General features: G+C 42.1%; 1 protein-coding gene across 10 annotated transcripts in view; it reads right to left on the bottom strand.

The window, feature by feature from the left end:
* Positions 1-6,679: 6,679 nt before the first annotated feature.
* The window catches only part of UTRN (utrophin), a 507,208-nt gene continuing 489,171 nt past the window's right edge, over positions 6,680-24,716 (bottom strand). For all 10 annotated transcript variants that reach the window (XM_084827754.1, XM_084827752.1, XM_084827759.1 and 7 more), the window contains 3 exons: positions 23,265-23,357; positions 10,245-10,267; positions 6,680-8,793 (listed from right to left, as the gene is read on the bottom strand). In XM_084827754.1, the coding sequence (XP_084683880.1) occupies positions 8,785-8,793; positions 10,245-10,267; positions 23,265-23,357 (125 nt within the window). In that variant the 3' untranslated portion in view covers positions 6,680-8,784. The remainder of the gene's footprint in view (positions 8,794-10,244; positions 10,268-23,264; positions 23,358-24,716) is intronic.

The following is a 24,716-nucleotide window of genomic DNA, read 5'->3' as shown; positions in this document are numbered from 1 at the left end:
CTCTCCCTATACCAGCTTGCCCTTGTTTTAAGATCTTGGGAGGAAGTTCTTCTCCATATACACTTGCTATGGGACATTTGTCAAGTGGCAACAAAAGAGAGAGCCTTCTCTGTAGTGGCACCCTGACTTTGGGAATTCCCTGCCCATAGGAGTAGGCAGCACTGTCATTACCGTATTTTTGGCACCGTATCAAAAGGCATTTTAAAGTTGGTATCTTGTTGAGTCTTCTTTACTGTTTTTTAGCTGCCTCTAAATGGTTTTATGAAGGTTGTGCTTTAATATTTTTTTTTTTGTATTTGTATTTTGGTATGCTTCATTTTATTCATGTTTATTTTATACCACTCTGGTAAGAATGGACAGTTTACATTTTTAAAATAAAATAAAGAATAACATGAAAGAAATGGCAAGTAACGGCTTGTGGGAACAGTTCACTCACAAAGTGGGGACTCACCAGTGTTTGCAATGGCTACTTCTGTGAAGAAAAAAACTGCAAGATAAAGTTGTTCTCATGGAAGTAGCTACTGTGAGTTTCCATGATTCTCCACTTCAGATGTTAATTGAATCACAAATAAGGAAATGAAATGTCTGTGAACATGTAATGTTTACACCAGCTCTTAAATTTACAGATTGCTCCACAACCACTTCAGTTTTGGTGGTGCTGTGGTAGCTGTCAAGGGCTCCTTGGAGGCCTCTCTCAGTCTAATCCAGTAGCCAAGTATAGACACAGACAAAGGGATTCTTTTCAAAGCTTTATTCCTTTTACAACTTAACAACTTTACTGTTAGCAACTAGATATGAGCAGCGGAGTACCTATGCCCTACGTTAGAACAGTTGGTCCCCGTTTGAAAGGGAATTACTGGCAGACCCCTGAACTTAAGGACTAGGCAGAGTCCCTCCCCTTTTCCCTTGGATCCTCTGGGCGCAGCTGTTGTTTGCGCGCCAACCGGGCACTACGCCTCCTTTCTGCGCCCTCCATTTGGCGCCGCTCTCTGCGTCGGCATCGCGCGTCCATCAAGTCTGCTTCCCGCGCTCTGTCACTCCCAGGACTGCTATCTAAGCTAGGAATGCTGGTGGGAGGAATCTCCGTCAGCTGTTGGCCCTGGGAAAGAGGAGCGCGCTCCTCTCCCAGGAGCGACTCCTCTTCCTCAGAATCAGAACTACTCTGGGATTCTATGGGCTCAGTGTCCACCCTGACAGTAGCCTGGAAAGCCAACCCAGGATATCATGTCAATATGATAATGAACCAAACGTTGAAATGTTTTGCTGAAACCAACAGCAGTCATCCCCAGAGCCAGAACAGCACAAAGCTGTTCAACAGTCCAGAATTGGCTGGGGAGATGGCTAGCAAGGTGGGTCTGGTGGGAGACATGAATGCATGTCCTGAAGACATTTCAGCAACTGCAGACCCTAGGAGGCCAGCAGAGCTTTGCACCCGTAATATTTGCCATTAACATCATACCAAAGTGGCAGCCATCGAGCAATGTATCAGAATGGGCTTGCCAAAGGATAGACATGTACCTATTATAGCAATACATTGTGTGTCATTTGCATACCTAGAATCTAGTTGCTAGAGTAGACATGAAGGATAGCTCTACAAAACGTATTGACTCTCTTGGCCAGAATGAGTACTAGCAGTTGTACCAATTTATCTTTTGCAAACCAGGGATGTTTAAATATGAGTTTGAAATATGAAAGAGATCCACATGGTAGCTGCTGTTCTTATCCCCTCTTCTTCCCTGCCATTCCCCAGGCATTCTTTGAACTGGCTACTGATCAGATCTCTGACAGATGGCATATATATTTCCTTTTCCAGAAAACATCTGTCAAGGCTGATCTTAACTGCCTTATAACATATTCACCAAGTGGAGATTTGAGGCCTAGCCATGAAATTGTCCTTCCAGTAATTTGCACTTAAAAGTGATACACTCAAAGATGGTCCTACTCATTGCTAGCATTCTAAGTAGAGGCATTAGAATGTAAGCCTTTGGGGCAGGAACTAGTTTTATTGTTTTTATTCTGTACAGTGCCATGTGCATTGATGGTGCTAAATAAATAAAGTTTATTAATCTGGTATCACCTCCTTCCAATGTAAGCTTTTCTGTGACCTGCCCAATTTCAGAACAATTCTGAAGTGCTGTTTTCACTTATGTTAACATCCACTTTCATTCCGAAGTGTCAGTTCTGTTAATTTGTTGTATGGGTGTGTGTGTGTGCGCGCGCGCATGTATGAGAGAGAGAGAGAGCAGGCGGGCGGGGATAACCAGAAGAAACTAAATTTGAGTATCTAATGCACATTTTGTGGAATGTGATCTTTAGAGAAAGTCTTCGTAATGCAATGTTAATAAAGGTAATGGTTCCACAGAGATAAACGTCTTTCAAGATAAGTGGCATATACTCCCAGGCTAAGCAAGGATTGACCTAGTTCAGCTCCCATCAGCTTCAAGGTTCAGGAATTCTGGGAGTTGTAGTCCAAAACATCTGGAGGGCACCAGGTTGGAGGCTGCATGGTTTAAGTGAGGCAGTGGTTTAAGTGAGGCAAACCTAGAGAAATGACTGGGGAGCTTGATTCCATATCTACCTTCCATGCCCACTGCAAAGAAAGAAATTGATCCATGGGTAGTCATGGAAAAGGAACTGCGTCTGTTGTCTTATGCAGTTAAACTCACTTTAACCTCACTTCCCCTTCCTTGGAAACATGAGGTTTGCATGGCAGCAGCTATTCTTAGCTTTAAAGGGGAAAACCCGGAGGATGACAGGCTAGGAAAGGAAGTTATATTAGGCCAAGGGTGTGCAGCCCATGTCCTGTGGACTGCATGCAGTCCTTGGCCCCTCTCAGTACAGCCCACAAAGCCAGTGTCACCCCACTCATTTCCCCCCACAGCCCAGCTGATCCGCTCGCCAGCTTTGTATCCCGGCCCTGCCCCCTCTCCTGGCAGGGAAATGTCTTATTTCCAATCAGCGGCTAACTGCAGATAAGAGCTTTTTCCCTGCTGGGGAGAGTGACAGAGCTGGAGGAAGAAGCTGGCAAGCAGATCAGCTGGGCTGCAGGGGAAAGTGAGTGGGGTGCTACTGGCTTCTGAGCTTGTCCTGCTTACTTCTAACTAGACATGCAAAAGCTTGTCATGCGTACTTGTGAGTAGACATACCGAGGCTTGGTATCTGGACAGTGCTGCTGAGTGATTCAGTCCTGCTCTCTTGGAAACAGAAAAAGGTGCCTACCCTGCTAGTGGCAGAGCGTGTGCACATACACACACACACACACACACACACACACACTGGTAGGCTCACAAACTCTCTTGCTTTTTCTGTCTTGGACTCTGTTATGGGTCATGCTACACAACAATGCATTACAGTTTTATGGTAGACAATGATTACTTTCTGTATTTCTTAACAGAAGATGAATGTACAAAACTGGATAGAATTTCATACAAGCCCATATTAGCTTGGTGGTAAATTTTCAAGAGAACTGGATTTTCCCATTGTTTCTTTTAGATGTATGCCGAGTAATTACACTGTAAATTTCCCAGAGCAATGTTTATCTGCTCTTGTACGTGCTTCTTTTAGGGGGGAAAATGAGCAAGAAATGGCACCCCATCTCATTGCATTACTGAGAACACTCCAGGAGGGTGATTGATCCCCTCTCGGTACTGCTGGAGACACATCAGCCCAGTGACATTTGTCAAAGAGAGTTAGGACTGCCGGCAAAACAGGTGCTTTGTCTTCCCTGATGCCAGAATGCCTGGCTTGTGTTGTTATTGCTGCCTAGAAAAAACAGTCCAGAGAAGCATCTTGTTTTTGAGCAGAGTTGGACCACTGTTGCATGAACTAGGAACATCTGACGTGGACTGTAGTGAACATTTTGCATTTCTCTGTTTTTCAGACTTTCTGGGTTAATAGCGAATGGGTTATAAAATTGCTCATCGGACATTCGCCCTTTAGTGAAGAAGTGTGAAGGCAAGAACTGCACCTTAGCAGCATTCTTCAGTGACTACTTCTCAGTACCAATCCTTAACTTTTGGCCGTATCTTCTGGAATCGTTTCCTGAAAGGACCAAACGATGCCAGTGACTGCTGTGTCTCCCACAATCTGCCCAGCATAGTCAATCCCAGAAGAGCATAATTAAACCCAGAGAAACAGTTTGGGAAGAAGGTTTACCTGTAAAAAGCAGGAGGCGAAGGATCTTAACAGGAACTAAGGGTGCAATCCTGTGCATGCTTAAACGGAAAAGAAGTCCTACAAATCCCAGCATTCCCCAGCCAGCATGACTTTTTTCTGTCTAGACATGCACAGAATGGCACTCCAAACTGCTAAGACTGAAGCAGAACACCAGTATAAACATGCTACATTAGATACTGAAAAAGACAGCTATGGATTTCAATTCAAAACCGACCGCATTCCATTTTAAAAAATCACACACACAACTACCAGACATCAAATCCTTGTCTTCGGTAATACTAGGAATCCATGAGAATGGAGTGCTAAAGAGAGCACGTGTTGTGTAAATCTCTTAACAGCTTAACTCCAAGACGTATTGTACCTATAATGAGACATAACTGCAACAGCAGCGCAACATTCCAAAACATTCCAAAATCTGTCACTCTGACAGCTTTGCAGGGACAGATAAGTCAGCTCAAATGTTTCACATCGTGGTGCCAGTCCTATATTTGCCATGATTCACATCAATATGATGCTGAACAGCCATTCTAAGTTAAGCAAAAGGAGAAAATGCGTGCAACATTTTCCCATTCAAAACACAGGTTAGTATCCAATGGGATCGCTGCGCTCCCACCGATTCTGTTGCATGAGTGGGACCCACCACTTGTGCAATGGGGACTTATCACTTCATAAAGCAGGCCTGAAACTAGCAGAAACGTTCACTTTCAGATTGGGACAGATCAGTGGAACTCAATTACGAGTTCCTAATTATGAGGTCCTAACCTCTATTGCACAAGGGTGGAGTCCGCTAGCGCCTGGGGAGTGTGGGATACCATAGGTTTAGACAGTGGAGGCTGGTGGCTCCCATTTCGGTGGGGGTGTGAATCCATTCTGGGTTTCAGTCAGAACCAGCCAGAACTCTAAAGGACCTATCCAAGGTGCTGAACCCAGTTTGAGGATAGGGTTCAGCACTTTGGATAGCTCCTTTAGAGTTCTGGCTGGTTCTGACAAACCCAGATTCACAGCCTCACCAAGAACCAGCAGCTTCCACTGGGTTTAGATTCTTTATTTGACATATAAAGCTTTCCAGCACATGCTGAAGCTTCAAGCATGGCTAAATACTTTTTCCATAATGAGAAAGTGGCCAACACTTATTGCAAATACCTTAGTTACCCTTACAGATGTATTTGTTATTCAGTCCTGCAAGGGCAGGAAACATTTCAGATTCTTTTATCACTCTTATGTGTGTACAAGTTCGTGTACATCTATCCTTTGTTACCCTTGCCTCTCTCTCTTTTTTGGCCCTAAATGTTGACTGTGGGAGAAATGACAGACATTACTTTCAATCTTTATCTAGTTTTTCTCCCCCATTTTTATTCGAGAATAAGCATAGGGGGCCTGATCTGGATTAGAATCCGTGAGTGTGTCTGTGCGCGTGTGTGCAGAGGGCTTGTAAGAGATGGATCAGGCCTACTTTACAGGAAAAATGAAAGAAAAAAAGTAGCTGCTAGATACGGATTTAAAGTAATATTTGTTCTGGCCCTCTAAGCACCAGGAGACATGGGCTTCTTAGGTACATTAATGTTAAATATACATACTAGTTAAATCAGACAATTAAGTAGGCAGGTCTTTCTCAGAGCCAATGTTGTACCTTCTGAATTATTTCACACTGGTTTTTCCATGCATGAATTAATGTCTGATTTGGGAGAATCAGATCACAGCAGCTCATACTGTGACTACAAAAATGGCATTTTGCTACTTTTGTAATATTGGAAGCAGAATCTGTTATCGTCTATGAGCCTTTACTCCAGATGTTACATGATTCACATGAGTAGATTATTCAGATGAGCTGCTGTGTAGATCATTCAGATGACTGCTATAAATGTAGTCATTTATAGGACTGGCTGCTATAAAGTCTGTGCCATTTCTAAGAACTGTATCTTTCCCATATGAGGATCAGGTTTTCCTCACTATGAACACACTGGGTGGCATCCCTTTGGTGATGCCAAGTCTTATGGTCTTCTACATCAGATCAATGCTACTGCCATAAAAAAGGATTTTTAGATCAGCACCACAGCATCTACAAACTGATTACGCCTTGCATCTAGTATGTTTAATGTTATAATAAAATCCCACTAGTTATAAATTATGTTTCCTGCCAGAATACAGAACATTGTATTAGAAATGAAAGGGCTGCTGAGTGCAAGCCAGTGGAATTTAAAAATCATTTTCCAGCTCTGCCACTGAATAGAGCAACACACGCTCATATTTGCAATATTAATAGTATACTTTAAACCGATTGGTGGTTGAAATTTAAAATTTGTCACCAGCAAAGACTGATTGCTGGTAGCACGCATTCCCAGAGATGGAAAATGGCAGAAAAATATGCACTGATTTACTGAGCTATATTTTTGGCTACATATTTTATTTTCATAAAGGCACCTTGAAGTCTGAAATGTTCTCACACACGAAACGAGCTTTTAAATCTTGTTTACTTCTGAGCTGAAGAATATCAAACAGCCTTCACTTAGAAATTAATTTTATTCAGAGTGAAAGTCATACCATGTAACCAGATTAGAAAAGGGAAGGGTGATAGTTTAATACCACAAAATTAAAAAGAACTACATACTTTTTCTTTTGAGATGTTACTGCAACATATTCCTTTTATTTATCAGCATCTCAGAGGAAGAATGTTACAATGTCATGTTTTAAAGTAGCTTTTACTTGACAGTAGAGGACAGAATTTGCATACAAACACAGGCAGAAAAACAATTCGTACGTAACCTTTCAGTCATCACAAAAAAAAAAGCCATCATATCCATTACTGGGATCTTTTCTACTAATGTGTTTTTAAAGGGGGGTATTTTTTCCCTTGCTTTGACATGATCTGGCAAAAGAACATATTTTGCAAAAACCAGAACATTAAGCTGTTTCCAAAACTAAATACTCAAAAATGGGTTTGAGGTAGAAAGGTGGTCATGGCTTTCCTTTTCTGCAAAACTTTTTTTCCTTCTCAAAATATCTATACCAAAATATATTTCCTTCTAGATGAAAAATCCACATATTAATCTGCTTCTCTGTTTCCTGCTTTTGGCAACAACACCCCCCCCCCCGCCGCCCCTGCTCAAAAAATAATACTTTTCATTTAGATAGCACTTTGAGTCATCAGAATATTTAACATACATTACCTAATTTGAGCCTCATAATACCTATGAGCATAGCTATAACTACTACCGGCCCTGCTTTAGAGGTGAGAAATAAGGAAGGTGAGTGGTTACAATGACATGTGCATCAGGAGAACTAAGCATCATCCCAGGATTACATCTCTGACTATGTTATTATGGATATCGGATGTTCTGCTAGGCATCACCTGGTAAAAGACAACCTAATATTAGGTATGGCCTGATCTTTTCACTTCACTATTGGGCATAACTATTCATAAAATCACAGAGTGGAATTTCTCCAACACGTGCAACTTACCAAACAAACAAGTGTTTTATAATGATAGCAAATTCCCATGCAAATCCACAATTGCCACAGCGAAGGAACGATGCCCAGCCAGTTATCAGAAACTATGTCTGAACTTCCACACAGTTTTCTCTATCTTTAAACATGTACATTAAGGGAATGATTAAAAATTGCATACAAGGTGATGCTGGTTGATGTTATCCAGCAAACCATTCTGACATAAAGGCAGAACACTTTCCCACTGAAGTGGTCAGAGTTTCTTCATTTATTAATATTTCAGAAAGGAGAATACAATGAATGTATGTCTGGGATCTTACCCTTTGCACTGGATGATTCACATAAAAGACTTGACAAAACTTGGCACAATTAGATCATAATGTTTCCCTGCAGAAAACTAAAACCACATATAACCAGAATGATAGTATGAAGTCGAAATGCAGCTTACCTCACATTTTAAAGTCAAAACAAAGACTGGAGGAAACGATCAGTCTACACTCAGTTGGGAGAAAGAATCCATTAAAATGCTATTTTAGTGCCAACATTTACTGCAGTGGAATGAGGTTAGCTGGGGCAAAATAGAGTCTTATGTGCTTATAGGCAGCCAGAAATGGTATTTGTCAAATACTAACTGTGAGGGTTATGAGAATTTTATATTCTGCTCATGTTTTGAAACTATTAGGCTACGTATAAATAACCTGTGCAGAATTGTATGTCAGTCGGAAAAGAAGATACTTGAAATGGGAAATGCAAAAGCCAAAAGGAATGTATAAATGTAACACTTTGCTCCAAACTCTGTATGCAATTCACTTAAGCAATATCAAAAAAGAATGGATATTAAATCCCCATCCCCTTTCCTGATGCTGCATATTATATAAATCAATAACATATGTATAACCATTTCCAAATACTCCACAGTTTGTTAATTTACAGTTGCATAGAGAGGGAAGGAGGCGGGGAAACACACACAGCATTATAAAATCACAACATCCTCATCTTTGGGTAGTTCAAGTGTTTTCTCATTTGAAATAAGAACACATAGAGCTAAACAGTATGTTACAAGGTCCCATGCAGCCACATGAGCACTCGAACTTGATACTGGCATTTGTAGAAAAGGGACTCTGTTTGATGTCAGGAAGAGTGGTGGTCTTCAAAATGAAAACTTCACATTGCCTGAAGTTAAGGAGAAAAAAGTGTAAGATATCATTACCAACATGCTATCCTTTGGCAAAGACATCGTTCAATATAAATATTTTGAGTCAAATTCTCGGAGAATTGCCATGTTTGGAAACAACAGAAAGACAGTAAAAGGTGCTGTGACATATCTTACAGGAATTTATATGCAACACAGACAATGCTTAACCATGGTTTGTTTTCTTTACCTTAAACAGTATCAAAAAAAGGATGGAAAAACATACCCAGCCTCTTACAGACGTATCCAGGGGCAGGACTTCGCTTGCAAATTAAACCAGTTTTGTCTGTATGTTTTGGACTTTCCCAAAGTTAAGTAAGAAACCATAATTAGTGATAACCGTGATTTAGCATTATGTCTGCTCTGGACTATGATAAGCAACTGTAAATGTCCTGTGGGTTCCCCACACTGCACAACTGTGGGTGAAAGAGGTGGACATTGAGACTGTCTACCTATAGATTACAGGCTGGTGCACAACTGTCACAGGATTCTTACAAAAACAACTCCATGTGGCAAGTGATCCCTGCCCCAGCTGTAAGAGTTAGAAGCACAAATTGCAACTACAGTGACAGAGTCCACAGGCATTACATTGGACTTCATTGGCAGGGATGTAGAAACTCAGTGTGATGGCAGTGAACCACATATGATGAAAGGGTTCTAAGCAGTGCAGCTGGGCTTGCTTGCCACGAGGTTCCTGCAGCATTCCTGCAGCAAATGTGCACAGGTTTCCAGAGCATGCAAGAGACTGACAAATGAGGAATCACATAAAAGTTCAGATCTAGAAGAGAAAATTGCCACGAGAACTCTGTGGTGCTTGTCTCGTACATCCCAAATACAGGGTTTTGGAGGTATTTACAATCTGTTTCCTTCAGTATCCTGCCTATGTAAGCTTCCACAGATAAAATATGAAAAAGAAACCATTATTGTATCATTTTCCTTAGGCCATTATTGATAAATCAACTATTTGTGTCAGTGCTTATGTGTTGAACTTTTCTTTTTCTTCTGGGATCTAAGGAGAAAAATCGACACTTCTTTTCAGCTTATTACTTTAACACAGACCCAGATCCCCTTGACAGGTAAACCAAGGCAGTGCAAGAGCTGTTTCCACATGGCTAGATGCTGCGTGTGCATCATGCAACCACAGAGGCAGGGTTGATAGTGTGGGTCATTCTCATATGCTCAGCATCTCATGCCTAGCAGTGTGTAGCCAACCGTCTCTAGACTGGGACATCAGATTGGAATTCTGCAGACAGTGGGCACATTTGTTCTGAACAGTATTTATGGGGAAGAATTAATCTTACAATGTGTGCATTTGCTCTTATAAACAAGGAAACAAAAACATGCAGAAATCTATAGTTCACTACAAAGCCCACTGTAAGTTTTTCCTTGCATTGCAGACACACAAATGCAAATCTACTAAAACATGTCATACCTGTGGTCTGCCAGCAAGATTTGCTGAAAAATATGAAAACAAAATGATCAGTTGCAATAAAATGCAAAGACTCAGGATTAAGATAAAACCGTGCCGCATGCAGAAAGCAGTTCATATTTGAAATATACAACACTTAAAGCTAGCTGATTAGCTATTTTACACAGCACTATTTGGGTATTCCCCCCCCCATCCTAAGCATGGTAACAACCATTTTATTGTAACATATGTTTAAATTAAATCTACCAGCACATAACTTTCTGGTTTTGCATGAAAGTCACATTAAATTAATCATGTTCTGATCATTAAATTCAAATTGTTCCAGATTACTTTTTATACCATTTGCTTATATTATTGCACCAATCATGTGCTGTACAATTTTGTGATGATACAGGAAACATATAGACTCTTAAATTATAAAGTAATATGAATTCTACACAGCTGACCTTAAATCCAAAGCCCCGCAGAGCTTTGGATTTAAGAGAAAAAGAAAGAAAAGGAAATCCTATATTTCCTGCAGTCACTCCCACATCCTCACTATTTTAATTTTTTGAGAGGGCAAACAATTGTGATCATAAATAAAATGCTTAGAATAAGCATATTAAGAACAAAAGAAAAAGTAAAAACAGCAACAGAACATTAAAAGAAGGAGCAGAATAATATAACACCAGGACTACAATCTAAAACCTTGTTGACGATGGCTGCAGGGGGTTAGGATCTAGCAGTGGTGACCTTCCGCCTGTGGAGAAAGGCTTATCGGGGTGTGGTGTGCTTTTGTGTCTGGGTGGGTGGAAAGCTACCACCAGCAGTTTTTCTGCTAGTGGTAGCAGGTGGAAGGCTTTGAAATGGGGCATTCTATGGGTTGGTCAGAGCTGGCACTGTATCCACTGGGTCCAAAGCTGCTCCATTTCCCAGAGATGGGTCCAACTTGGGTCCCTCATCAATGCCAACCTGGAGCTGAAATAGGAAAATCCTCTCCTGTTTTTTGATGGATAGGAAACCATTAACCCCACTCCCACCCGCCGCTCTGCTGGAGGGAAAAAAACAAAGCTGGCAGGGCTGTGGATGAGGTGGTGCATCTGCCTTGATGCTCTGCCCTGTCCCCATTTAGAATTGTTCTGTAGGTAGGCCATCTTGCTGGTGATGTATGGATTTCCGAATATAGCATCACAAATTCCTAAAAGTGTACAAAATCAGTTGGTGAAGACAGAAACCTTGCGCATTCCATATGAGTGCTGGTAATCACCAGCTGAGCTACTTAGACCTCTCCTGACCGAAAAACATTAAAGCTGTGCAGGACACGTCTGTGAGGCTAGGTGGAGCAGAATCCTAACTCCTCATGCGGAGGAGGCAACCGCTGTATGCATCTGACAGTGCAGACATGGGCTGACCATCGTCTGTGCACTGATGTCTGTAGTCACTTGTATTGAAAAGCAAGCAGGACTATTTTGTCAGAAAGCCTCCAGTGAATGAAGGACTCAACAGCAATGTTAATTAGATAAGGAGTAAAAAAAAACACCCCATACATGCATGTCCGCATACACACAACTCAGCCTTGTCCAATGAGAGTCAGGTGTGGAAAGCCTATTGCAAGGCCTTCAGACAATGTCGTTCCACTCCATTTGCAATACATAGTGACTGGGTTTGGACAATCAGCAGGGGAAACAACACAGTGTGGGTTGTTTCCCCAACGGTGCAGCGGGGGTGGCTTTTTACCCACCCAACAACCCATGGTTTGCAGTAGGGATTGTGGGGTGGGTGAGAAGCCACCCCCCTGCGCCGCGCAACGGGTTCAGATGACATGGCAACCTGCGATGCAGCATGGGTAATTAGAGAAATGCTGGTCACACGACTGGCACACTCGGGGGAAACAACCCAAACAATGTTATTTCCCCAGCTTATCATCGAAACATAGCTAGTGAGAGCAAAAGTCAAACCCGTTTCCTCTTATTAACGCTCAAGCAAAGGACAGTCCTACACATTACAGCTGCTGCAGGAAAATGGCAATGTCCTTCACAGAAACCCATCCAGCGTGACTATAATGCACATGGGCATACATCTTTAAACATCTGTATATACATGCCTGGGAAATGTGATTTGGACAGGTTTCCCAGATGTTCATGCACAGGTGCTTAAATGTATGTGCACGCACATTTATTACATTCACCCTGGATGGGTTTGCTGTGGAAAAGTGCAGGTGTTCCTACAGCAACTGTAGCATGTCACAGGGCTCTAACACTACGTTACAAGTCTGGGACGTATCTGCTGTGAGCTGCTATTACCACATAACAATGGTACCAAAAGGAACACCTAGTATACAAGGTCATTCAGAAAGCTAGAACAAATAGCCAGAAAGTGGTTTGTTGTTTTTCAGACCAGTATTATTTTTGACCTCCCAAAAATAACCATTTCAAATTTTAGCAATACATTGTCTTCAGAGCTCATAGCTTGACAAATTAGTTTCATTAAAAGCCTGCAGTTACCTCATTGTCCCCAGAAAATTAAAACAGATTTCACGCACTAACCTCCTACTTTTGGTTCACCATGAAAAACAACAGCAAAAGAGGCATGACCAAGCAACTCTCTGTTCAACCAACTAGAGCATTTAGGGACAACTCACTATTGTGCTCTTGAGTAACATGACAGTGTGCCAATATGCTGCACAATGGCTATACTCTTCCAGTGGCTCGTCTTATTTTGGAAATTTGACAACAGGGTGTTTGTGTGTGGGAGAGAAAGATATTTCATGATAATGCCCATGTTTTGTAAGATCTGAATGTTGCCCTATAAATTGGTCTCCATTTGGGTGATGTGGAGTTTGCCTAAGAAAGTGTCAGTGGTGTCTGTTGAATGCAAATGTGGATCAGTCAACCATTTACAGAAGTTGCTTTGTACTTTATTGGGCTCGGGGGGTATTGTAGCCTGACAGAGGGAAGTCATCAAACTGTCTCATGCTGAGCCTCTCTAAGTAAAAACAGCAAAGGCCTACTGAGCTGCCCCAAGTATAGACAAGACAAAACAAGAGTACAAGATTTGCGTGGTAGTGCTTACTCTTCTCAAGGGGCCTGAGCTCTATCTTAGGAGAAGGATAGCACATTTATTTATTTATTTATTTACTTACTTACTTACTTACTTACTTACTTACAATATTTATATACCACTCCACATCTAGAACAGATTTCAGAGTGGTGAAAAGATAAAACAGTAAAAGAATAAAATTATTATACCACATTAAAATTATACTTTAAAAAAAACACAATGCCAATAGAAACCTTGACTGGTCAATTGAAGAATGCCTCCTGGAAGAGTGCTGTTTTCAGGAGGTGCAGGAAACAATGCAGTGTTGGTGCCTGCCTGCCTGCCTGACCTCCAGGGGCAGGGAGTTCCAAAGAAATTGGAAATTCAGTTTCTACACATGTGAATGTATGAACTTGCCTTATACCAGGCCAGATCATTAGCTCATGTAGCCCAGGATTGTTTGAACTCTCCAAATTCTTATGCCTGGGGTCTTTTCCAGCCTTGCTACCAAATTTTTTTTTAACTGGAGATGATGGGACTCAGCCTTGGACCTCTGGCAAACACTGAGGCAAACTGTGAAAAAAACTCCGCTATGAGCCTCTTGCCTCGGAGAGGAATAGTGCTGTATGAGGCGCAGAGTGTTTTAAGGACCTTGAAGGAGACACCCACCAGGGAAGCAAATACTATCCCTAAAGGGAGCTGCTTGACCGATCCCCTCCCATTTTGTTGTGCTTGTTTCACAGTGCTGAGTAGAAACTACACACTGTGTATTTCATGGAAGGAAGCAAGAAAAGGGTCGTGAGCATCAATGGGACTTTGTGCATGGGCCTGGGAGACTCACCAAGCAAAAGCTCATCCCTCTTTAAGGGAATTCTGTTGGAAACCTTGAATACTATGGTGACGGGGTACATTTTATTCTACTTGCAATGCTGAAATCAATTGGTTTGGTTCTGTACTTTGAGCAGGGCTTAGACTGATCTAGAACAACTTATGAAGTTACAAAAAAGAGCTTCTTTGAATATGTGCTGGATGCATCTCACTCATCATTCAGGTCTCCTTCACGTGTTTTGTTTTTTGTATATACACACAGTAATTGTGCAAGGGAGACATGCCCATATTTTCACTGGCATCACTATATGATGGGCATTGGTGGAAATTTTACATTGCCTAGAGTGACAAAATATCTTGAGCTGGCCCTTGAATGAACTACTAATTGTCAAAAGTATTAATTTCTATACTTTCCATTCATGCAAGAAAGAAAAATAAATGTATTTCTGGCTACAGAAAAAAGTAAAAAGGCATGCCATCTGCTGAATGTAATGGGCCTTTTGCTGCAGTCCCATGGACCAGTTAATGTCATTAATACACAAAGCATTTCCAACCTATTATGTTTTGGATTGTAAGATTTGACTAGGTAGGGTCCTCCCTGAGGCACTCTGCTTCCATTAAGTTTTATTTTTTGGAAGCCACAGTTATCACAGCTTACTCCCAGGAACTGCATGTCATTAATTTCAGAAAGAGAAATTATATATTAAAATTAGCTGTCTGTTGTTAACTCTAGTGCTGGTGACAAGAGATGCTCTGTCCTTAATTCACCCTGCAGGCATTTCTGATTGCACATGGCACACAGTATGCTGCTAACCAATTAACAGTGCAATCATAGGTTGCCATCTCCAGAATATGATCCCACAGCACAGGGTTTGACAGCTTCGTCCATGCCACCATGGGGTCATTCCTCAGTGGGGATTCCTTCAACATTCCCTATCCATCCCTATTGAGCCAGACCCACCTTTTACTGAGTTAGCCTCTATACTGCTCAATATGGAGACTGCTGCTACCACTCACACTTTTGTCTCTGGGCCACTAGACTCTGGAAATAACTGCATTGCAAACATATTTCTGTTTTATACCAGTTTAATTGTAGTGACTTCCCCAAAGGTAGGGTGCTGTTGCACTCATGTCCTGCTTGTGGATTTCCCGTGGGCAGCTGGTTGGCCACTGTGTGAATAGAATGCTGGGCTAGATGGAACTTGGTCAGATTCAGCATGGTTCTTCTGATGTTCTTAAAGAATCCTGGGCAATATGGTTTGATAAGGGGTGCTAAGAAACCTATGTTAGAGATTCTGAGTCCCACTCGAAGAACCACATTCTTCAGAGTCTACCCTGATGCTGGGATGCTGGCCAGATTTTTGTATGCCCTTTCAAAGGGTTATTTTATTTATATCCTGTATTATCTACAAAAAGAAGCCAAAGTTGCTAACAATACGAAAACAACAAGTGGGACCTACGATCAAATGTTGCAGTTGGAGTGCTTTTGCTCAGTGTTCCAGCCAGCCATGTCCTTTTCCAGGACCCTCCATTCCATTCTCTCTCCTCAACAAAAACTCAGCATTCCATTCCCATTAAGCATGTCCAGTCCTCATTTGGCAGGGTTTGGGGTATGTCCCACCTTAGGTTTTATTATTACTCCCCACTACTTTTGTAAACCTTGGAGTTCCCCTGAGTATGCTGATACCTTCCTCTTATTTCTCAGTGATCCAATTTTTGCTACACAACCTCAGGTTGCGATTGGTATATATGATATGTTGTATCCCATGGTGGCAATTCAAGAAGCTGAATTCTTGAACTGGTTCACACAGGAAGAAACTACTGCCGTTGCTTCTTATTATTTTGAATAATATCATAGCTGTAGAATATGAAATAGAGCTCACAGTCCATCATGAGCACTTGAGTATAAGAGGGCAAACAGAGTCATAGTACAAATGGTTTGGCTGGTTTTAAGACAGAAGCTGTTCTTACCAAGGGAGTGCAGTGTGGGTACTTTTTCAGTTGCGGAAGCACAGCTTTGTAAATACATTGAGTAGGAGGGTTACAAATCTTTCCTGCTTTCACAGTTTAACATAGCTTTGGGAGGGAAATATTGCATATATGTGGGGCAGCGACGGAGGTATGGGGAGAGGCTGAAACCAGTGCTGGTTACCTGCTAGCACAGGGGTAGACAACATGGTGGCAAGGGCAAAATTGCTACCTTTTCACTTTAAAACAAGGTGTGTAGAGAGTATGTACCTTGTTTGAATGCACATTCGCATTCTTCTGGGGCTTCTGGGAGTACGATTATGCATTAAAACAAGGTGTACACTCTCTACACACCTTGGAAAAGCAGCTTTTTGCTGCCGCCAAATTGCTACTGAATTTCAGCATCAGTGATAACTGTGCATGGTGTGTTGTGTGTGTGCGTGCGTGCAGCCTGCAATGGGTACTGGGTGTGGGAAATTGGCCTCCAGACCCTCCAAAAGTTGCCCAGCCCTGTGCTAATGGAATGGAAACTGCTAGTAGAATTGATTTTCCTTCCCTGCTGCAGCCCCCCGTACGCCCTCCAAATCTGCCCTTCAGAGCAGATCTGGGGCAAGTGCAGGGGGCTTCAGGGAAGGAAGAGAAGACAGGGAAGTCCTGTTGCAGCAACAGAAGTTGCACTTAAAACTGCTCATTTGTATTGGAAAAATTCCTTGGGTAATTAGAGAGAGAGTGCAACCATGTTTTGATCACATGTGAGCCTTTTCCAATTAATTTGTTCTCAAGATAGTCATCCCCCCAAAAGAAAAAAGGACAATGAAAATACTTTGTATGAGTTTGTCCTTCACCACAGCAGATAAAACAGTTAAGCATTTTTAATTGTGTGATCAGTGCTTCTGTCTGATCACATACATACATCAAATATGTATGTGATACATCAAATACATCAAATGGCAGTATTTGTTTTGAATTAGATCCTCAAATTCAGAATTAGAAGTGGGGTTCAGACAATGATGTGGAACTACTACCAGACCCTTGGGATCACTTCAAGCTAGCTGGATTTTAGTTTGTTTTCTAGCTACATTTAATGTATATCTTCTCTGAGGCAGTTCTTAAAAAAAGAGGAAAGTGTACATGAGAGAAAAGGGGAATATTTAATATAGTTTAATGGAGTTTAGACAACATAATATAGTTTGGTTTTAGCTCGGTATTTTGCATCATAGTATGCACCTTGAAAGCCTCAGCTTTTATAAACGGCTGAAGCATTGACTTTTACGGTCATTTCAAAGGAAGCAGTACGAAGTTGTTAGTGAACCACAAACTCTTGAGAATTTAGCTTCCAAACCTAATTGGCTGTCAAAGTTAATATCAAAAAAAGCTAATAACAAAAGCTCTCCACAATGATCTCTCTCTAGAAAGGAGAGAACTGCACCATACTCTGCTAAGGGCCAGAAAAAATACATGCCGAGCAACATGGAATGGTTTCAGTACTATCTTCTGTCTTTGTGAATGGAGAATGAACGGACCATAGTAGGTCATTCCAAATAAGATATGAAGCAGTCTTGCTCTCATTTCTATGCAGATGGGGGCTGATAAACATACAGCCCTTTTCTCTGATCCCTTATGTCTTTCCATGTCCACAATGGAGCACATATTTGAGAGCTTCAGATCAACTCAGTTACTACTTGTCTGGTAGTCTTGTAAAAGGCAATTTACAATCTCATAGTCTACTCTGTAAATGCTACCAACCTTAATAATTAAAATGTAAAGCGCAGTGATCTTCACTATTTTTCAGGCAGGAGCCACTTTGGCTCCAGGCCCTGCCACTGGGGCTGCTTGAGGGCTTTTCTCAAGCCATGATGGTCCCTTCATCTCCCCAGTTAAGTGGCAACATTGTGTACCACACTCTTCTGAAGGCCTTTTCAGGCCTATCTTCCCCATTCCCCCTTTCAGGTCGTCCAAGCCAGGCTTCATCAGTCAGTTATGAGACAGGCAAATTCCTACAGGCTCCCTTGGTCCTTGGATTGGGAAGGAACTTTTTCTCACCACCCCGAAGCCTCCTCCAGTAGATCTTAACAGCCAGCCCACCACTCAAGCAAAACTAAAGATACAGCCCAGCACTAAAGCAAACAATAAGGCAAACCCCCTGCTGAATGTGAGCAGCTACTACAAAAACAGGGAGGGAGAGATGGAGGGGCAGGCAGAAAGCCACGCTTGAGCTGACTGAAGTTGCCAGTGGCCCTTGGACCTTGCAGTGAAGCACATTGGTAAAGGGTATCATTGTGAGGCCATCAGACTTCAAAAGCAGGTAAAAAGTAATTTTGAACATCCAAATAAAAATTACCTCCCCAAAGGGAGTTGGGTGGAAGACACTGAGCAAGAACAACATCAGTGCCCATTTAGAAATAGTGATAACTCACTTTCAGCTCAGTAATAACTCTATTGTGGTCTCTGTTTATAGACCGATGAGTGAACCCCAGCGTTTACATGCCCATTGACTAAATAACATCTGTACCATGGTTAAAGGGCCACCTGGTACTGTAGGCTACCATAGATTTTAGGCTCATAGGTATTCAAGAGGTATGTGTGGCAGCCCCTTCATGGATCACTGCCTTGTTGTGGCGAAGGGGCTTGCATAACTCAGAGAAGCCATAAACTATGCCATGCAGGGCCACTCAAGATGGACAGGTCATGGCAGAGAGTTCTGACAAAATGTGGTCGACTGGAGAAGGAAATGGCAACCCACTCCAGTATTCTTGCCAAGAAAACCCCATGGAACGTATCACAAGGCTAAAAGATATGACGCTGGAAGATGAGCCCCTCAGGTCAGAAGGTGTCCAATATACTACTGGGGAAGAGCAGAGGGTATTTCCAAGTAGTGCCAGAAAGAGTGAAGCGGCTGGGCCAAAGCCGAAAGGACACTCAGCTGTGGATGTGTCTGGTGGTGAAAAAAAAATCCGATGCTGTAAAGAACAATATTGTTTAGGAACCCGGAATGTCAGATCAATGAATCAAGGTAAGCTGGAGGTGGTCAAACATGAGATGGCAAGATTGAACATCGACATCTTGGGAATCAGCGAACTAAAATGGACAAGCATGGGCGAATTTAATTCAGGTGACCATCATATCTACTACTGTGGGCAAGAATCCCTTAGAAGAAATGGACTAGCACTCATAGTCAACAAAAGGGTGGGAAAAGCAGTACTGGGATACAATCTCAAAAATGACAGACCGATTTCAGTACGAATCCAAGGCAAACCATTCAACATCACAGTAATTCAAGTCTATGAATTATAATGCCCCAACCACTGAGGCCAAAGAAGCTGAGGTTGATCGGTTCTATGAAGACCTACAACACCTTCTAGAACTAACACCAAAAAAAGATGTCCTCTTCATCATAGGGGATGGGAATGCTGAAGTAGGAAGTCAAGAAATCACCGGGATAACAGGCAAGCATGGCCTTGGTGTACAAAATGAAGCAGGACAAAGGCTAATTGGGTTTTGCCAAGAGAACACGCTGATTATAGCAAACACTCTTTTCCAACAGCACAAGGGGCGACTCTACACATGGACATCACTAGATGGTCAATATCGAAATCAGATTGATTATGTCTTTTGCAGCCAAAGATGGAGAAGCTCTATACAGTCAGTAAAAACAAGACCTGGAGCTGACTGTGGCTCAGATCATGAGCTTCTTGTTGCAAAGTTTCAGCTTAAATTGAAGAACGTAGGGAAAACCACTAAACCATTCAGGTATGACCTAAATCATATCCCTTATGAATATACAGTGGAGGTGAGGAATAGATTTAAGGGATTAGACCTGACAGACAGAGTGCCTGAGGAACTATGGACGGAGGTCCATAACATTGTCCAGGAAGCAGCAACTCAATCCATCCCAAAGAAAAAGAAATGCAAGAAAGCAAAGTGGCTGTCTGATGAGGCTTTACAAGTAGCTGAGGAAAGAAGGGAAGCGAAAAGCAAGGGAGAAAGGGGGAAGATATATCCAACGGAATGCAGAGTTCCAGAGAATAGCAAGGAGAGGCAAGAAGGCCTTCTTAAATGAACAATGCAAAGAAATCGAGGAAAACAATAGAATGGGAAAGACTAGAGATCTCTTCAAGAAAATCGGAGATATCAAGGGAATGTTTTGTGCAAAGACAGGCATGATAAAGGACAAAGAAGGCAGGGACCTAACAGAAGCAGATGAGATTAAGAAGAGGTGGAAAGAATACACAGAAGAACTATACAGGGAAGATCTGAATATCCCTGATAGCCATGATAGTGCGGTCACTGAACTTGAGCTGGACATCCTAGAGTGAAGTCAAGTGGGCCTTAGGAAGCATTAGTAACAACAAAGCTAGCGAAGATGACAGTATTCCAGCTGAGCTATTTAAAATCGTAAAAGATGATGCTGTTAAAGTGCTGCACTCAATATGCCAACAAATTTGGAACACTTAGCAGTGGCCACAAGACTGGAAAAGGTCAGTTTACATTCCAATTCCAAAGAAGGGCAACGCCAAAGGGTGTTCAAACTACCGTACAATTGCGCTCATTTCACATGCCAGCAAGGTGATGCTCAAAATCCTACAAGCTAGGCTTCAGCAGTATGTGAACCGAGAACCACCAGAAGTACAAGCTGGGTTTCAAAGAGGCAGAGGAACTGGAGATCAAATCGCCAACATTCGCTGGATCATGGAGAAAGCTGGATCATGGAGAATTCCAGAAAAACGTCTATTTCTGCTTCACTGACTATGCTAAAGCCTTTGATTGTGTGGATGACAACAAACTGTGGCAAATTCTTAAAGAGATCAGACCACCTTACCTGTCTCCTGAGAAACCTGTACGAGGGTCAAGAAGCAAGAGTACGAACCAGACATGGAACAACCGATTGGTTCAAAATTGGGAAAGGAGTATGACAAGGCTGTATATTGTCACCCTGCTTATTTAACTTACATGCAGAGTACATCATGAGAAACGCCGGGTTGGATGAATCACAGGTCGGAATTAAGATTGCCGGGAGAATTATCAACAACCTCCGATATGCAGATGATACCACCCTAATGGCAGAAAGCGAAGAGGATCTCAAGAGCCTCTTGTTGAGGGTGAAAGAGGAGAGTGCAAAAGCTGGTTTGAAACTCAACATTAAAAAAACTAAGATCATGGCATCCGGCCCTATCACTTCCTGGCATATAGAAGGGGAAGACATGGAAGCAGTGACAGATTTTATTTTCTTGGGCTCCAAGATCAGCGCAGATGGTGACTGTAGCCATGAAATTAAAAGACGCTTGCTCCTTGGAAGGAAAGCTATGGCAAACCTAGACAGCATAGTAAGAAGCAGAGACATCACCTTGCCGACAAAGGTTCGTATAATCAAAGCTATGGTTTTCCCAGTAGTAATGTATGGCTGTGAGAGCTGGACTATAAGGAAGGCTGAGCGCCGAAGAATTGATGCTTTCGAACTGTGGTGCTGGAGAAGACTCTTACGAGTCCCCTGGACTGCAAGGAGGTCAAATCAGTCCATCCTAAAGGAAATCAACCCTGACTGCTCACTGGAAGGACAGATACGGAAGCTGAAGCTGAAATATTTTGGCCACCTAGTGCGAAGAGAAAACTCTCTGGAAATGATTCTGATGCTGGGAAAGACTGAAGGCAAAAGGAGAAGGGGATGGCAGAGGATGAGATGGCTAGATAGCATCACCGATGCAATGAATATGGACTTGAGCATGCTCCGGGAGAGAGTGCAGGACAGGAAGGCCTGGCGTGCTATGGTCCATGGGGTCACGAAGAGTCGGACATGACTGAATGACTGAACAACAACAACAATGTGTGGCAGACTTAAGACAGCAGTAATACCACTGTCACACATAAAAAATATGGTCCAAATTAAACACTCCCTGGTGAAACTTTGTGTGGTTCACACATTAGCTGGAACTCCGCATGGTAGAGGAGCAGCCCTGCTTCTTTTCCTTTGGAGAGAAATCACATGAACAGAGGCAGTGGGACTGGGATTTAGGTTTAGGCTCTGGTTCATAGTTAGTAATTTTTGTGGGGTGGTGGTGAACAGCAGCGTGCTACTCCTCCTCCTCCTCTTCTACTACATGAAGGCCCCACCTAGTGTATGAGGAAGGACAATGGGTTATTCTAGGTCATTTTTTCTGAACACACTTAGAGCCAAACTACATAAACAGCAATGTTGGCTGACTTATGTTTTGTTGGGCTGTCCAACTTCAGACTGTAGGTAAGAGAATCAAACACCTGAATGCTCCCCCATATAAAAATTCTCTGAATATTCAAAACTTAGGATGTCAGAGAGACGGGTTCTTGGTTGCTGATTACATAATCTGGCTCTTACTCCTTGACTAGTACAGACACTCTACATTTTTAAAAAGCAAATGAGCTTGACTAATCTAAGCAGACACTGCATCTAGGCAAAGTGTTTCACACTACTTGTGAAAATCCGCCCTGCTCTGGCCATATTATGTCCCTTAATGTATCAGAGGACAGCCTCGGTCTGGTTCATAACTCCACAGGTGCCTGAGAAGCTCACCCACTGGGTAAGTATCCCCCTCTTCACGGACATGAAGAAAAGAGTTCCAGAAATGGCAGGATGGCCTCTTTGTTTTGTAAGTTCTTCCTAGCCTTGTAAATGGATGCTGTGCCCCACTGCATTTAATCAGGACTTGTTTAACATGTGGGGGCTCCATCTTTTGCCACAGGTGTTTGTCTATTGCTTTCAGCTCACCCATGTTTATAAGCTGTTGTTCCAGCAGGAGCATAAGAATGCTGTGGATATCACTGCACCCACAAATATTTTAAAACTTATGCCATAATAAATTGGTTAGACTTTAAGGTGCTACAAGACTCTTCGTTGTTTTTGCTTCAGCAGACATACACAGCCATTCCTCTGTCACTTTACCAGTTCTGTGAATCAGTTGTTTAGCCACATACTTTTGCTGTGTTTGCCAGAAAGGAAATGAAAGCAAGGCTTCTTTTAGAAGTTAAAGGATTTGAAGTTTAAATGTGACATGCTGATTACAACTTGAAAGTATTTCTTCATCTTATGGCTCCTGTTCAGTTCTAGGCTCACTTTAGATCCTGTTATGTCCATTCACTGAGCAGTTCTACAGAGCATTACAATGACTTTCCATCTCAGTATGCGATTGCATCAGAGTTCGGCTTCACGTTGCTTGGCTCAATGTACTTAACACTTACTGCGGCAAGCCGGAAATGTGCTGTTGATTTGTTCCATGACATCTGTTAGATCTGTGCTAGTATCATGGGGTGGGACTAACAAGTCATCTACACCTAATGAAAACAAAATGTGCAATCAGTTTATTAATAAAGAAGCAGCACTGAAGAGTCTGAAAGGTATTTCCATCCACACTTGCCATCTTAATACTTTTAGAGTTAAAAAGAAGGTGGAAAGCCCACTATTTGAAATCTCTCATTTGATATGCAAGAATTACTCATTGATAATGGACAAGGAAGAGAAGAATATCAATTATCAATTTATACCTGAACTCATTTCTGCATTTTAAAACTTAACCACTGTATGTGAGATAATACCAGAGAGAACTGCCAAGAAGCAGCTAGATTGAAAAACAGACTGTTAAGTTATTATTTTATCGAGCAGTAATGGACTTGAATTTCAAATTACTGTACTTATTAGAAACCCCCAGTGCCCACATGGTACACACTGAGCGTTATGAAATGGAGACCCTCTCCACTGATGGAAGAGGGGGTGGAAGCAGAGGTCAGAATGACCACGTGCTGCACACAGATACCTCCACGCAAGTTGGTATAGCCAGAGGACTGAGCATGTGCTGCTAAGTAAGGAATATTCCTGGAAGCAAAAAGTGGGGCATGGGTGCTAGCCTTCAGTTGACTGGGCTGAAGAACCTGGGTGACTGAAGGCAACTGTCTTCTCCTTGTTCTCTTCAGCCTAGTACAAACCTGCATGATGACTTTGGGGCTGAAGGGAAGAAGGAGCATCCTGGTACAGCCCTCTTCTCTTTGGCCCAGAACCTATTGCACAGACTGGAGTGTCTTAGGGAAGCAACTGCAATGTCTTCAGGGCTGAAGGTGGGGAGCAAATTCACACACACATACATACACGCCCCTTGACCCCCAAATCAGGCTGGAGAGGGAGACCAAAAGCAATCTATCTATCCATCCATCCATCCATCCATCCATCTTCAAAGGTCACATGTGCTCTTTTAATATAAACATTGCATATAGAATTAAAAGGACTCAGCAAATCCCTAAATATATTTTGAAATGGTTCCCACTGCAGCAGTAGCAGACCAGTATTTACATTAAAGGAATGTTAAAATGGTTTTAGTCTGACAAGTATTTGGCCTGAGGTTTATTATTAAGGGATTTCCCAGTTGCTGAAAAGTCAGTAACGACATATTCCATTGCTGGTTTTACACCATTTAACCTACTTGGTTTAGCTGTTTTATAAAGTGTATTTTATTGTTTTATATTAAACTTTCATAAGCTGCCCTGAGGACTCTATGGAGCCATATGGCAGGCTAAAAATTAATGATCAAATGAATGGATGCATTTATTTTCACACTTTACACCCATTCATCTAAAATATGATGACTCTTTCAGCCAAAAATTCTAGTTCTGATGCCTTGACGACTTACATTTAATTAAATC

This window comes from Heloderma suspectum, chromosome 1 (genome assembly GCF_057233095.1).
Source record: "Heloderma suspectum isolate Gila_16-S chromosome 1, 16-S_ref, whole genome shotgun sequence".
Lineage (NCBI taxonomy): Eukaryota > Metazoa > Chordata > Lepidosauria > Squamata > Helodermatidae > Heloderma > Heloderma suspectum.
Note: the sequence above shows the minus strand (reverse complement) of the source record. Positions and strands in the feature narration are given on the sequence as shown.